This window comes from Haliotis cracherodii, unplaced genomic scaffold (assembly GCF_022045235.1).
Source record: "Haliotis cracherodii isolate W230 unplaced genomic scaffold, xgHalCrac1.p SCAF_13, whole genome shotgun sequence".
NCBI classification, from domain to species: domain Eukaryota; kingdom Metazoa; phylum Mollusca; class Gastropoda; order Lepetellida; family Haliotidae; genus Haliotis; species Haliotis cracherodii.
The window spans coordinates 37,177,633-37,192,871 of NW_027266268.1; the positions used below are offsets into that span (position 1 = coordinate 37,177,633).

General features: G+C 44.1%; 1 protein-coding gene across 1 annotated transcript; it reads left to right on the forward strand.

Annotated features, from left to right (window-relative positions):
* Positions 1-841: 841 nt before the first annotated feature.
* LOC139459292 (lactase-like protein) lies at positions 842-13,300 on the forward strand. The gene is made up of 9 exons (XM_071240745.1): positions 842-899; positions 3,681-3,786; positions 6,719-6,852; positions 7,378-7,638; positions 8,685-8,871; positions 10,416-10,649; positions 11,214-11,340; positions 12,201-12,385; positions 12,776-13,300. Exons 2-9 carry the CDS (start codon positions 3,696-3,698, stop codon positions 12,964-12,966), a joined length of 1,410 nt encoding a protein of 469 aa, XP_071096846.1. The 5' UTR covers positions 842-899; positions 3,681-3,695; the 3' UTR covers positions 12,967-13,300.
* Positions 13,301-15,239: the final 1,939 nt, after the last annotated feature.

The window sequence follows — 15,239 nt, forward strand, 5'->3', positions numbered from 1 at the left end:
AAGAAAATATTTGTTCATCTCTCACAACACATTTTGAGAAAAAATAATGACTTGGAACTAAATATTTCACCATTTATGTTATTTCATAAAGCGTGGTAGTACGGTCAATTATCGATTTGTGTATGTACAAATATATGATAGTGTTTATATGTTATGCTGTTTATATATACAGTCATGCGTGTGTCTGTGGGCGGCGCATGGATATTTTCATATATTGGTGCACGCAGTAAATATTGACCTTTGAGAGAGGTAGTGTTTTTTGGGCCTGTGCATCTGTCCAACGAAAATAACGGTAATGCGTGAGGTTTGTGTTTTAAGCAACATGACGACAATATGTTTTATTATACATTAAAAAAACTTATATAATATACTGTACCAGGGGTACGCTTCAACGAAGTCTGAAAATATCTACCAAGCTTGTTTGGGGGACAGAGACCGAGAAACAGGTCATGATATTTTTTTATGACTCAACTACATGTAGTTTATATTGTATGGTCTACTCAATATTAAGGTTATCCCGGGGCTTCGATGCATCCCAGAGGGTAATACATTCATTCGTAACGCCGTGCGACCGGGTTCGACTCTTTACTTTGATACAGTATCATCCCTCACGATAATGAATAATGTTGAACGTTTCGTAAAAATAGCTCTCTCACGAACTGACCTATTCTCTCTCTCTCTCTCTCTCTCTCTCTCTCTCTCTCTCTCTCTCTCTCTCTCTCTCTCTCTCTCTCTCTCTCTCTCATGATCAAGAGAGAGGCTTACGTGTTTATCTGTACAAGAGCAACCAATCGGATACTATGTGGCGGGATCACGTACAAACATGCGCAGTTGAATTTACGTGCAACACGTAGGAATACGCCCCACCAGACACCATTCAAATTATCCGTGACAAACATGTGAGTTTTTATACACACGTCTCTTTGTATGACAGAATGTTGTTGCGGCTTATTTCTTGCAGTATTACCGTTAGTTCTGTCAGTGTTTCATTCCTACCGTCAAAGTTGGATGCAATGTCACTGCACGGCGCCAGCCGCCTTGCCTTATTTTTTCTGGGTTTGAAAATGTTCCAGGGGCATGGTGACATCGGGGACTGAGTAATCGTTTGGAAAAACGTAAACAAAATTTTAAAAGAAATCTTATCTTTGTTTCATACATGTATAGTGGTAGGGGTACATACGAAATATTTAGTTAATTACGATAGTATGTTTTAAAACAAACCTAACTGGACATTATTACACAAAAACCTTTATGTTTGTCCCGGACAATGATCGAAGGGAGTCAAGGTCTGTCCTGGCGAAAGGCGGGAAACGTTGACCGATTTTCCGTGCAGGACAGCGTGAATAATTGACGTGTAAGACAACGTACAGTATGATTAGCATTTGGGAGGTAACTCTTATAGGGAAGTATAGTTCATGCTTATATTAAACAAAATACACACTCACAACGTTGCGAGTGTAAAATTTAACAATATGTCCATGTCTCCACTGATCTCGTTTGTTATGGGTGTGAGAATATTACACGGAGCATGGGGATGAGTTATCGTTGGAAAGACCTAAGCAAAATTTTGAAAGAAAATCATAAGAGGGAGACATGTCCCAGACCGGTTTACCTGCCCTAGAGCGCTTGCGCTCCACGCCTGCAGCCGGTAGGAGGCAAAAGGCAGGGTACCAGTCTAGCTCAATCCGACCTTTTTCCCCAATACAGCCTTGGGTGGTGAAACGTTGACCCATTTCCGTAAAGCGGGTCTGCCTGTTGAAAGGGTCGGGGACAGGCCTACAGCATATCGCTATGCCGGAAACGTTGACCCAGTTTCCGTGTAGCGAGATATTAGCACTTTTGGACAGTGTGAATATTTGATGTGTCAGGCAACAGGAGTAAACATATTAGCATTAGGGAGGTACCATTAAGTAGGGAAGTATGGTTCATGGTTAAAAATAACAAACGCACTCACAACTTTCAGGGTTACAATGTCTGCATGTCTCACCAGATTTACTTAGTACAAAACAATATCACAACAATGGAGCTATTACTTTGAAAAGATTAGTTATGAATTTTACCATATTTGTACCACTGTCAGCAGCATCATGTATACCACTTGTCAACTTAATACCCCTTGTTCCTTGAAAACAATAACAAATGTTTCAGGAAGTCATTGTTGTGAAAACATATTACTAGTTTTGTTTTCTACTGTCATATTACATTGATATACGGGGAACGGGTGGCCCAGTCGTCTAAGGTGCCGCAATTTGCTGTGCAGAGTTGTGTGCCATGGGCATGCCAGAAATCTATGATTTAAGGTTCGAATCCCGATTCCACCCATTAATGTTTCTAGGTTTGTCAGCACCATACCCGTGCTCGTGGGTTTCACCGAAGTGGTAAACGTCTGAGACCTGTATATCACTTCGGGCTTTCCTCCCACATAAAGCTGGCACGCCGTGATATAACTGGAATAATGTTAAAAGCGGCGTTTAACCCAAATCATTCACTCACTACATAAATATACAGATTGAATTGAGCCATATTCTTGTTCCTGATACTGAAGGCACCACAAACAAATTACAATTTGTTTTATCTTCTGGCTTACACATGTGCGCTTTATGACATGTATAGGTAGGTATGCTACAAATATTCTTTGCGCCGTGTTGATCCTCAGGATCAAAGTTATCTTATACGATGAACAGTGATATTTGACTATTGCTGTTTGTGGTTTTGTGTAGCAAAGCGTTCATAAAATCAGAATGTCAAGGGAGATAACTATATCTTTCAACCATGTCAATATGACAATCTTGAATGTCTCGGAGCAAATTCAAATAAATCACCAGCTGTTGTTTTTTGGCAATGGAGGGGTTCACTGTTCGGATATAGTGTTTGCTTGTAGTTTAAAGAATTACACCGAGTCCTTCTACATAACATTAAATCTTTCAATGAAATCACCTCTGTGAGCCTTTGACCAATTTCAAGTGTTTAGGGAAAAATGTATTTTTATGGCCCACGAAACGGCAACTTAATCATAGATATGGAGGTCACAAGAGTATGTGTATACAGATATATATACCAAGACATATGTTGTCATAGTTACAGGAAACTTTGTAACAATTTGACTACTTAAATATCTCTGCTTCACAATTCGTTTTTATTATGTACATTTTTAATTCCATATTTTTTAAACTGCATAGTTTTCACATGGGTTGACATCATTCAAGTACAAAGGCTGTATTAAGGATGTATTAATCAGCAGTGGAGTGGATTTGTAAAAATATTTATTTTTCAAACAATGCATGTCAACTGGACCAACTTTTCACCAACTTGCTATGGTCGCATGTGGAATCAGCATTTGCTTTGAAATATTGTCAGGCTCCACGTTATTTTTTTAATGATGATGAAAGATAAAATCATAAATGACTATATACTATTAATATTTATAGGGACATTGTTGGGCTAGGAAAACCGAGTAGTATTTACGTTTTGTAAATATTTTTTGAATAGCAGCTTTTCGATTGATCCAGTGTGGGGCACAACCCCCACCTCCCCCACCTCCCCCAACACCACCACCACACCCCACCCCACCCCACCCCACTAATACAAAACACACATTCTATCACCAAATAGACAAACACGTGTAGACAGTTGATGGTCATATTTAATTATATGCATGCCGTAATATCCTTATGTTTCAGAGTTGAAACATAAGAATGGCTGAAGGCACGCACTCCTTTCCCCCCGACTTCGTGTGGGGCACAGCTACGGCGTCATATCAGATAGAGGGAGCGTGGGACCAGGGCGGTAAGTGTGTGCCAGATACAGGGGACCAGTACGGGGAGAGTCTAAGATAGAGGGGACCAGGGCGGTAAGTGTGCGCCAGATAGAGGGGACCAGTACGGGGAGCGTCTAAGATAGAGGGGACCAGCGCGGTAAGTGTGCGCCAGATAGAGGGGACCAGTACGGGGAGTGTCTAAGATAGAGGGGACCAGGGCGGGGAGTGTGTGCCAGATACAGGGGACCAGTACGGGGAGTGTGTCAGATAGAGGGAACCAGGGCGGGGAGTGTGTCAGATAGAGGGGACCAGTACGGGGAGTGTGTCAGATAGAGGGGACCAGGGCGGGGAGTGTGTGCCAGATACAGGGGACCAGTACGGGGAGTGTGTCAGATAGAGGGGACCAGTACGGGGAGTGTGTCAGATAGAGGGAACCAGGGCGGGGAGTGTGTCAGATAGAGGGGACCAGTACGGGGAGTGTGTCAGATAGAGGGGACCAGGGCGGGGAGGGTGCGCCAGATACAGGGGACCAGTACGGGGAGTGTGTCAGATAGAGGGAACCAGGGCGGGGAGTGTGTCAGTTAGAGGGGACCAGTACGGGGAGAGTGTCAGATAGAGGGGACCAGGGCGGGGAGTGTGTCAGATAGAGGGGACCAGGGTCGGAGTGTGTCAGATAGAAGGGACCAGGGTTGGGAGTGTGTCAGATAGAAGGGACCAGAGCGGGGAGTGTGTCAGATAGAGGGGACCAGGGTGGAGAGTGTGTCAGATAGAGGGGACCAGGGCGGGGAGTGTGTCAGATAGAGGGGACCAGGGTGGAGAGTGTGTCAGATAGAGGGGACCAGGGTGGAGAGTGTGTCAGATAGAAGGGACCAGGGCGGGGAGTGTGTCAGATAGAGGGGACCAGGGTGGAGAGTGTGTCAGATAGAAGGGACCAGGGCGGGGAGTGTGTCAGATAGAAGGGACCAGGGCGGGGAGTGTGCCATATAGAGGGGACCAGTACGGGGAGTGTGTCAGATAGAGAGGAGTGTTTAAGGTGGAAGGGGTCAGGACAAGTAAAGTAGGGGTGACCGTTGGTCTGGAAATCACTATTGAGATAACTATTGATATTGAAAGAAACTATTGTGATAACTATTGGTATCGTAAGCAACTATTGCGATAAATATCGATAGTTTTCAGTGTATCATTTCAGATGGATTTTAGAGTTGAATTAAACTTTGGAACTGAAGTTTCCTTTGAATGTGATAACCATAAGACTTCCAAACACTCGATTTTCAACCCACGTTTGTTACAAACTCCTCTTGACTGTCACCCTTCGCCATTTCACTTTAAGAAAGAGCGGTTGCTAAGCATCAAAGGCAGTTAACTCTTATCCTCACGGCTGCCTTCGCGAGCGTGTTTCGGTGACTCAATCGCATAATATGGTAAATACTAGGGCTGCAACGATACAGGAAGGTCACGATACGATACGCATCTCGATATTCTGGTCACGATACGAATCTCGATACGCAATGATAAAAAAAGACTTAAAGCATGTCAAGATTGAACCTTTCATGATTTTGGAACAGTCAAAATTATTTTAAAATAACAAGACTACTGAAGTTGTTAAGCTTCAAAGTGGAACTTTCTCAAACTTTCCTTCAAAACAATTCAAAGGTCAAACACCAGAAATAATTAATGTGCTTCAAAGAATTTTTATGCAGTGGTCGAAGAAATTGTACCTGAAATTATTGTTTTATCAGAAATAATATATTCCAATATCGTGTTACTTTAGTTGCAGCTTTTACTATATATATATATTTATAATTATAGGAACCACAAGCGCAGCATTTTGGTACTGGTGATTGCTGTTACAGGATATTTTTACGTGTGGAACAATTTGACCAGTCACCGTAGGGACTTTTCGCGCTGCATGTATTTCGATTGCGAAAACGTTTTGTTGACATATATCAGCCAAATTGCCACAAATATGACTTTTAACGAGTCAAAGTATGGCATTTTTAATTATATATATATATATATATATATATATATATATATATATATATATATATATATATATATATATATATATATCCATTCTCTAGCAACTAAAGTTCGTTTCAATGCGTCAAAAACTGTAATCTGACCGTGGTTGCTGTATCTCTTCACACACGATTTCACCTAACTTAATGAAAACAATATTAAATGAAATTTTGAATAAAATTAATAAAATATATAACAAACACAAGTCCAGATATACAATGAACACATTTTAATAACATATAGTATAATGGTGGTATTGAATTGCGTACGTCAGTTCGGATTTGCTGATTGGTATTTCCGGTGTTATGTGCTTGCGGGGATCAGCTGATAATGTTTTCTGAGATTGGGAAAACATCCATCAGTGTAAATCCTGAGCTTATTAAAAATGTAAGTACGTTTTATGCGTTACCGCGCGCTGTAACCAAGTTAGCGGTGTATTGAAAGGCACAATAGCGAGGAAACGCTGTACTTGAGATTTGCGTTCGTATCGTAGTCGTATCGATAAATGGGCCCACGTTTATCGTATATCGTATCGTGGGTCAAGTATCGCGATGCATCGGAATATCGGTGTATCGTTTTACCCTTAGTAAATACAATCGAAACTATCGATATTCCTAACTGAAATCGATACTATTGATCGGTAACAGATTTAACAATCGATTTATTGACTTTACGTGCTAACCAATAGCAATATATTGATATTTCGATTTATCGTGACGCTCCTAGAGTAGAGTATCAGTTGAAGGGGACAGGGCGAGAAGGGTATTCTCAATGTGCAGATGTATGATGTTTCAGTCTGATTTGGCGGAATCCACCAGGTTTGGCATCCGTTGGTTTTCGAACCCTGGAATCGTGAACACGCGGAATATGTCCGCCCTCTCGGTCACTGTAAGTACTTGTTCCTATTGTTCCTAATTTAATTTCTTGCCGTTATCCCAGGTAAGGGCCTGAGTATTTGGGACGTGTTCACCCACGACGGATCCCTGATGCAGGATAAGGGCGCATCCGGGGACGTGGCGTGCGACAGCTACAACAAGTACCCGGAGGATATTGCCCTGATGAAGGACTTGGGGGTGAGTCTGACGCGGAAGAGGAGGGGAAGGAAGAGGGGGACTGTAATGGTACATAAACTGGGAGACAGCGGCTGTGTTAATAATACAATGGAAGCAGACCAGTGATATACTTACCTGCGTTGGCAGGCTCACGTCATGCTATTTTACGGCCTATGCAGAGGTTAACTTTATCGAGTAAATCGACCAGACAATCCAGTGATTGGCATCATGGTATACGCTGACACTCAATCAGTGCAGTCACCGAATCTGACCTACCTATCCACTTAGTGGCCTCTCGGCTGCTGGATACCTATATTTTAAGCTGGAATTAAATGGGTTTTTAACATTATCGAACAACAGCTTGATCGTTCCATGGTGGCAAAATACTAAGATATTTAAAACAGTCAGATCTAGCCGTAACTGAAAAATTGTGCGGCGTTAAACAACAAACGAATATAAATATTTCTTACCATCCCTCTCGCACTCCAGAACTTACCCCTAATCCACTCACTCGTTCTCTCACTCTGTCACTCCCTCCGACTCTAGGTATCCAGCTTCCGGATGTCTCTAGCCTGGCCGAGAATCATCCCTGACCCTATCTCCGGGGAGGTGAACGAGGAGGGCGTGGCCTTCTACAACCGTGTGATCGACGCTCTCCTGGATGCGGGCATAGAACCGTCCGTCACGCTGTACCATTGGGATCTCCCCCTCACCCTAGAGGAGAAGCTTGGAGGGTGGGCCAGTGAGGACATCATACCATACTTCGTCAAGTATGCTCAAGTCTGCTTTGACAGATTCGGGGACCGGGTAAGGTTACAGCTACACTGCCACTACAGCTCCAACTACAGCTAATACTACAGCTACCACTGAGTGCGAAATCTGCACTTCCGGAAGCGCTCGTTAAGTCTCCAACATCACCATTACGATGCTATAGTATAAACCAGACACACAAATTGTTGGAGTGCAGAGTGCACTTGTCCAGTTTCTACCAGGGCTAACATGTATAAATAACTTTGTACCTTTGCAGGCAGACTAAGTTTTATTTATTAATTTTCACAAGCTACTATAGGACTGTCCAATGGTCACGCATTCTCGATTATCCGGTACTATCTCTCAAATCTGTTTTGATAATTACTCTGGGCCCGTAGATTTTTTTACACAGCCTCCAGCGCTTCGATCTCCGAGTCCTGCCTTTTTAAAGAAGCGGCCCGCGGTTGCAGCAGGGGTTCTGAGTATTTGTACTAATAGAGTAGAGACGTTATACCCTAGATAAGAACCCGTGGTGCAATCTACCAACAGATGGCGCTGGGTCCTTTTTACGGGCTTGGCGGAAATAGCCGAACGTGAGATTGCCCGTGGTGATTACAATCACTATTTTGGTTTGGAGGTCAACTCGGGGCTTTGACCTGAATGCATGTGTGGCACCATACTGAAACGAAATGCATCGTTCACTCCACTTAACACAGCCAAAGTTGTCTAACACTGTCAGCTGAAATGTTGTTCATAGCCAGCAGAGTAGCTGGGAAGTGGTGTAGGGGAGGTAACTCGTGTAAACCTCAACCCGTTCGCAACTTAACCTGGTAACTGCGAGTTTAAAGCCGATGTAGCATTATTTCAATTGTAGTGCTGCTTGTCAGCTAGATGTGGGAGGAAAGACCAAACTGATACAAGTCGGAAGTGTTTGCCCTTTGGGAAAACCACTAACACGGTATGGTGCTGACAAAACAATATTCGTGACCAGGTTGACCAACCCTGCCCACCAAATTCCAACGTCTGTGATGACTCGGCCATCTGTGTCCACAGAAGTTTGGATGATGCTCCCGTTTGCTCAGCATCACTTTCTCTTGTTCCAGGTCAAGCTCTGGATCACTTTCAACGAACCCGACATCTTCATCGACCACGGCTACGTCCTGGACTGGCACGCGCCGGGCCGAGCTGACTTCAAGGATATCGGGCCCTACCCCGTCGCCTTCAACGTCGTGCGGGCCCACGGCAAGGCGTACCGACTGTACGACGAGAAGTATAGAGCTACACAGAAAGGTACCGACTGTAGACGAGAAGTATAGAGCTACTCAGAAAGGTACCGACTGTACGACGAGAAGTATAGAGCTCCACAGTAAGTACCGACTGTGGGACGAGAAGTATAGAGCTACACAGAAAGGTACCGACTGTACGACGAGAAGTATAGAGCTACACAGAAAGGTACCGACTGTACGACGAGAAGTATAGAGCTACACAGAAAGGTACCGACTGTACGACGAGAAGTATAGAGCTACACAGAAAGGTACCGACTGTGGGACGAGAAGTATAGAGCTACACAGAAAGGTACCGACTGTACGACGAGAAGTATAGAGCTACACAGAAAGGTACCGACTGTACGACGAGAAGTATAGAGCTACACAGAAAGGTACCGACTGTACGACGAGAAGTATAGAGCTACACAGAAAGGTACCGACTGTATGACGAGAAGTATAGAGCTACACAGAAAGGTACCGACTGTATGACGAGAAGTATAGAGCTACACAGAAAGGTACCGACTGTATGACAAGAGCTATAGAGCTCCGCAGGAGGAACCGACTGTACGACGAGAAGTATAGAGCTACGCATTTAGGATCCGTATCAAGCTGTTATATATCTAACTTAGACCACGATGATATAGCTGTGATATGTCTAACTTAGTCCACAATGATAAAGGTGTTATATGTCTTACTTAGACCACGATGATATAGCTGTGATATGTCTAACTTAGTCCACAATGATAAAGGTGTTATATGTCTAACTTAGACCACGATGATATAGCTGTGATATGTCTAACTTAGTCCACAATGATACAGGTGTTATATATCTAACTTAGACCTCGATGATATAGCTGTGATATGTCTAACTTAGACCACGATGATATAGCTGTGATATGTCTAACTTAGTCCACCATGATACAGGTGTTATATGTCAAACTTAGACCACGATGATATAGCTGTGATATGTCTAACTTAGACCACGATGATATCGGTGTTGTATGTCTAACGTAGACCACATTGATACAGATTTTATATGTCTAACTTAGTCCACAATGATATAGCTGTGGTATGTCTAACTTAGTCCACAATGATATAGCTGTGGTATGTCTAACTTAGACCACGATGATATCGGTGTTATATGTCTAACTTAGACCACAATGATATAGGTATTATATGTCTAATTTAGTCCACAATGATATAGGTATTATATGTCTAACTTACACCACGATGATATCGGTGATATATGTCTAACTTAGACCACAATGATACAGGTGTTATGTGTCTAACTTAGACCACAATGATATAGGTGTTATGTGTCTAACTTAGACCACAATGATATAGGTGTTATATGTCTAACTTAGACCACAATGATATCGGTGTTAAGTTAACAATTATATCTGATGTCATTTGTCGGACAATAGTATCACTGTTGTACGGCATGGATCATTGCTCATGTTATCAACCACTGGTTTGCAATGTCAAGGCTGGATAACGGACGGGCTTCTGTAGTAGAGCCAGAGTAGAAAAAATATACATTAACCCACTCTCTCTTCCACGAACCAACAGGCCGGATCGGCATCACCTTGAACTGTGACTGGTCGCAACCTAAAGACCCATCTAACCCGGCTGACGTGGCGGCCCGACTGCGCTACTTCCAGATCAAAATCGGACTCTTCACCAACCCCATCTTCGTCAACGGCGACTATCCAGAGGAGTTAAAGGAGCGAATCAACAGTCGGTGTGAGCCGGGCAAGTCTCGTCTCCCCCAGTTCACAGAAGAAGAAAAGGCTTATCTTAAAGGTAGCATTCCCAACAATTGCACCACGAGAAAGGTGTTATATATATTTCATTTAACTTTGAGCTTGAGAGGAAAGCAATCTTTTATCGGATGCTTCGTGGAACGGATGTCTGTTGCTCCGCTGCTCTGCTGCTCTGGCTGTCGGAGCACAGGAATCATTGCATATATATTTACTTCTCTGTCTCAAAAGTAAAAATGAGTTAGACCGTGTAATGATTTGTTTAAAGGCTACTGTTGAGTTCCATCCGGGATTCGAACCCACACTGTCAGGGTGAAGCACCAACTCGCCAAAAAGTCAGCGATCTAACCCACTCAGCCACCGAGGCGTGCCTTGGAAACGCCAGAAACCTATGATTGTGGGTTCGAATCCCGGTTCGCCCCGATTATGTTTCAAGGTTTGTCAGCACCATATCCGTGCTGGTGAGTTTCACCAAAGTGGAAAAGGTCTGAGACCTGGTTCTCTTCGGGCTTTTCTCCCACATTGAGCTGACACTCCGTGAAATAGCTGGAATACTGTTAAAAGCGGCGTTAAACCCAACTCACTCACTTTCTCACTATATCCACAGGAAGCAGCGACTTCTTCGGTCTGAACTACTACACGACCCGACTTGTCGCCTATAAGCCAATGGAGGACAAGCCTGGCTTTCTGGGAGACAAAAGCTTTGAAGGTTTAACAGACCCATCATGGCCACGGTGAGTCTAGTGTGGACTTGAGATTGAAATATTGGTAATATAGCTGTCATATTGCTGACTATTGTGTGACAATGAAGGCGTCAAAACCACCACCATATTCAGCAGAAATCTCTGCTAAAAGCAGAGTCCATTGTACGATTCTGACTGTGCCAAGAGCATGTGTTTATGAATCACTTCGCAAAGTAATGAGCATGGCCTGCCTCACTGGTGGCACCCGTCACAAACACATGCAACGACAAAAACACAGAAAGGTATGGTACAAGTCAGAATAGGTACAATGTATCTCAGTGAGCTAGCATTATAAAACCGGCATCATTCCGAGCTTGTACAAAAAGCTCAATTACAGATATATACATGCCCACACATTAGTGCAATGATCTTGAATGCGACGTTAAACCCCATTTCAACCCAATGAGCCAGTCCTCACTCATCCCAACCCAACCCACCTCGCATTAGTAACATGAAACACCTCGACCGCCTCACCTCACCTCGTCTCGCCTCACCTCACCTCACCTCGTCTCACCTCATCTGGCCTCGCCTCACCTCGTCTCACCTCGCCTCGCCTCACCTCACCTCGCCTCGCCTCACCTCACCTCGCCTCGCCTCGCCTCACCTCGCCTCGCCTCACCTCACCTCACCTCGCCTCGCCTCACCTCACCTCACCTCGTCTCGCCTCACCTCACCTCGCCTCACCCCACCTCGTCTCGCCTCACCTCACCTCACCTCGTCTGACCTCGCCTCGCCTCGCCTCACCGCACCTCGCCTCGCCTCACCTCACCTCACCTCGTCTCACCTCGCCTTGCCTCGCCTCACCTCACCTCACCTCACCTCAGTAGTAACATTTAACACTTGCACCCCAGGGCGGTATCCAACTGGCTGTACTCGGTCCCCTGGGGGCTACGGAAGCTGCTTGGGGCCATCAAGGAGGAGTTCGGTGACCCCGACATCTACATCACCGAGAACGGCTTCACCACGGAGCCAGGTGTGCTCCAAGATCCAGACAGGATCAAGTATCTCCGGGAACATCTGACAGAAGTATCAAAAGGTGCACGTTGATTTATTTCATTTTTCGTTGGTTGTATGAATATCCCAAATTCATTGTTGACAGACCCGTAGAGATCCGGGGTAGAATAGGTCTTCAACCAACGCTTGCCGTAAAAGGCAACTATGCTTGTCGTAAGAGGCGACTAACGGGATCGGGTGGTCAGACTTGGTTGATGCATGTCATTGTATCCCAATTTCGTGGATCGATGCTTATGATGTCAATCATTGGATTGTCTGGTCCAGACTCGATTATTTACAGACATCCGTCATATAGCTGTAATATTGCCGAGTGTGGCGTTAAACAACAAACAAAACAAAAAACACCATTGCTGTTCAAGGTGTTATGTTGATCCTGATGCCAGTGCTAAGTCCCCTGTGTCTCTATCCCCAGCCATCATCGAGGACCAATGCCGTGTCCGGGGGTACTACCTGTGGTCGCTGATTGACAACTTCGAGTGGCACCAGGGCTACAAGGAGAGATTCGGCATCTACAGCATCGACTTCTCCGACCCCGCCAGGCCCAGGACACCCAAAGACTCGGTCGCCTTCTACAGACAAGTTGTCAAGACAGGGAAAGTATAGCGATGCGTCGGTGCTCGGACATTTTACCTTTGAATTGACCTCCAGTTCTACGCAAGACCAGGACGTATATATATCGACGCTGGCCACATCGTTTGTGCACGTGATCGGTCACATGACCCACCAGTTTTGAAATATTTCTGAAGATCTGCAAGCGGTTGTAGATTCCGAGCCGATAATCAAACAGACATACAGACTGAATTTATTCAGTATTTTTAGGCTTCTGGCCTACAACATATATCACAGTAATTTAGTATGAATCATGCTTAGTATTGAAGCAGCTATCATGGATTTTGTTTTGTTTGTTTTGAATCATGATAGTAGTAATAACTGCTTGAATAAACATGGCATTTACAGTTCACATTTACAGTTTACATATATAGTTTACATAGATATTGGGGAATGCCTTATCTTATGTACCTGACAAAGGAAACGTCAAGGCACAGCGCTATATCATTATCAATATCAACACAAGCGTTATTTGAATATAAGACATCAATGCATGAGAATAACCAGTCTTGATTATCCGCCAAAACAGATTCAATTTGGCGAAAAAAGAAAAGGGCCAGACAGCTGTAAAAACTATTTGAATGGACCACTGGAATCCAGTGATGACACCTGGTGTCTCTAATTTGTTACATGACATGGTCAACATTCTTGTACAGTTTGATACTGTTAACGTTCCATTGCTACATAAAAGCGACAATACCCTTTCCACATTCATAAGAAATCTGCTAAAACCAGAGTCAATTGTACGATTCCCACTATCATTAGCATGGAATTCATCCTCCACCTGGTACATGTTGTCAGCATCACAATAGATACACATCCTATCAGTGTCGGTGGAATGACTCCAATTTAAAACTATTTCATCTAAAACGATACAACACGGTTCTATGATATGACGGAAGGTCTGAAGAAAGATAGCTTTCAACATTCAGCATTGACTGTCCTTATAATTTACATTTCAAAGAAAGTTCTACAACAGGACAATCTTGATAGCGACAATGAGACAATATTCAGCAATATTCCAGCTATATGACGTCGGTCTGTAAGTAATCGAGTCTGGACCAGACAATCCAGTGATTGACATCAATGACATCGATACACGCAATTTGGATACGATGACATTCATCAACCAAGACAGCGAGTCTGACCAACCGATCCCGTTAGTAGCCTCTTGCGACAAGCATATTTGCCTTTTACGGCAAGTAGCTCCAATGTAAATGGGTAGATCTACAAGATGCTTCTGTCTTGCCTCATCCCATGAGCAACACAGATGATGTACAGAGATTCCATTCATTGTCCACGTATATCTACATGACACCAAAACAGATACCATCAAAACTGTTTTCAATATTGTCCGGTTTGATTCGGATATGATTTCAAATGGCACTGTACTATAACTGTTAGCCATGTGTTTTATATGTGTGACCGACAGTCACTGGACGTGCTAGATGAATCTATTGGGATTCTTGATCGTGTAAAAGGTAATCATTATATACAGTGTCCTTCTTGTCCTGTGACGAGATGTTCTTTGTCATCATGGTCCGAATTCTGGAAGCTGTACAGGGTAGGCAACGTCCTTTCATGGACCCAGGAGCCGTGTCACAGTGTCAGATAACACACCCAACCGACCCCATCATGCGTCCGTATGCCACTACCTCGACACACTACATCAATAGGTTAATTTGACAAGCCACCTCGACACTCCACTTAGAAACACAGCCTGGACACACGACCTCGAAAAGTAGGGCTCGATTCCCCAGTGAGAAACACCGCCTCGACACGCCGACTCGACACACCACCTTGCCGCACCACCTCGACACATAACCTCGACACATCACCTCAATAAGTAATCTCGACAAGCTACTCGACACTCCAATTTGAAACAACGTCAAAAAGCCACTTCGACAAACCGCCTCGAAATACTACCTCAAACACCACCTGGCAGTGACACCGCTATAAGTTACCACGATCAACCACCGTGACACACGGCTTCGACAAGTAACCACCTTACACCACCTTAACACGCCAGAAACCACCTTCCGGACCACCTCGACACATTGCCTTGCACTAGTCCTTCTTCCTCTGAAGTTCGGCCCGAGACGTCAAGACCAGAAGAACATCAATGCTTCAGACATGGTGACTCGACTGAAGATGAGGGTACTTCAAGGTCACAATGGAGGGTGGTTAATACCTGTATGTGTGACCACCAAGGCAGATCTAACTGTGAGCTGGATGATTTAGAAGCATGCTCACACTATCGATCACTG

Excerpts from the sequence above, each read along its gene's own strand:
- LOC139459292 (XM_071240745.1), top strand. The coding sequence starts at position 3,696 with ATGGCTGAAGGCACGCACTCCTTTCCCCCCGACTTCGTGTGGGGCACA. Across the intron at positions 6,853-7,377 it reads CCCTGATGAAGGACTTGGGG|GTATCCAGCTTCCGGATGTC; the intron begins GTGAGTCTGACG and ends CTCCGACTCTAG. Across the intron at positions 10,650-11,213 it reads AGAAAAGGCTTATCTTAAAG|GAAGCAGCGACTTCTTCGGT; the intron begins GTAGCATTCCCA and ends CTATATCCACAG.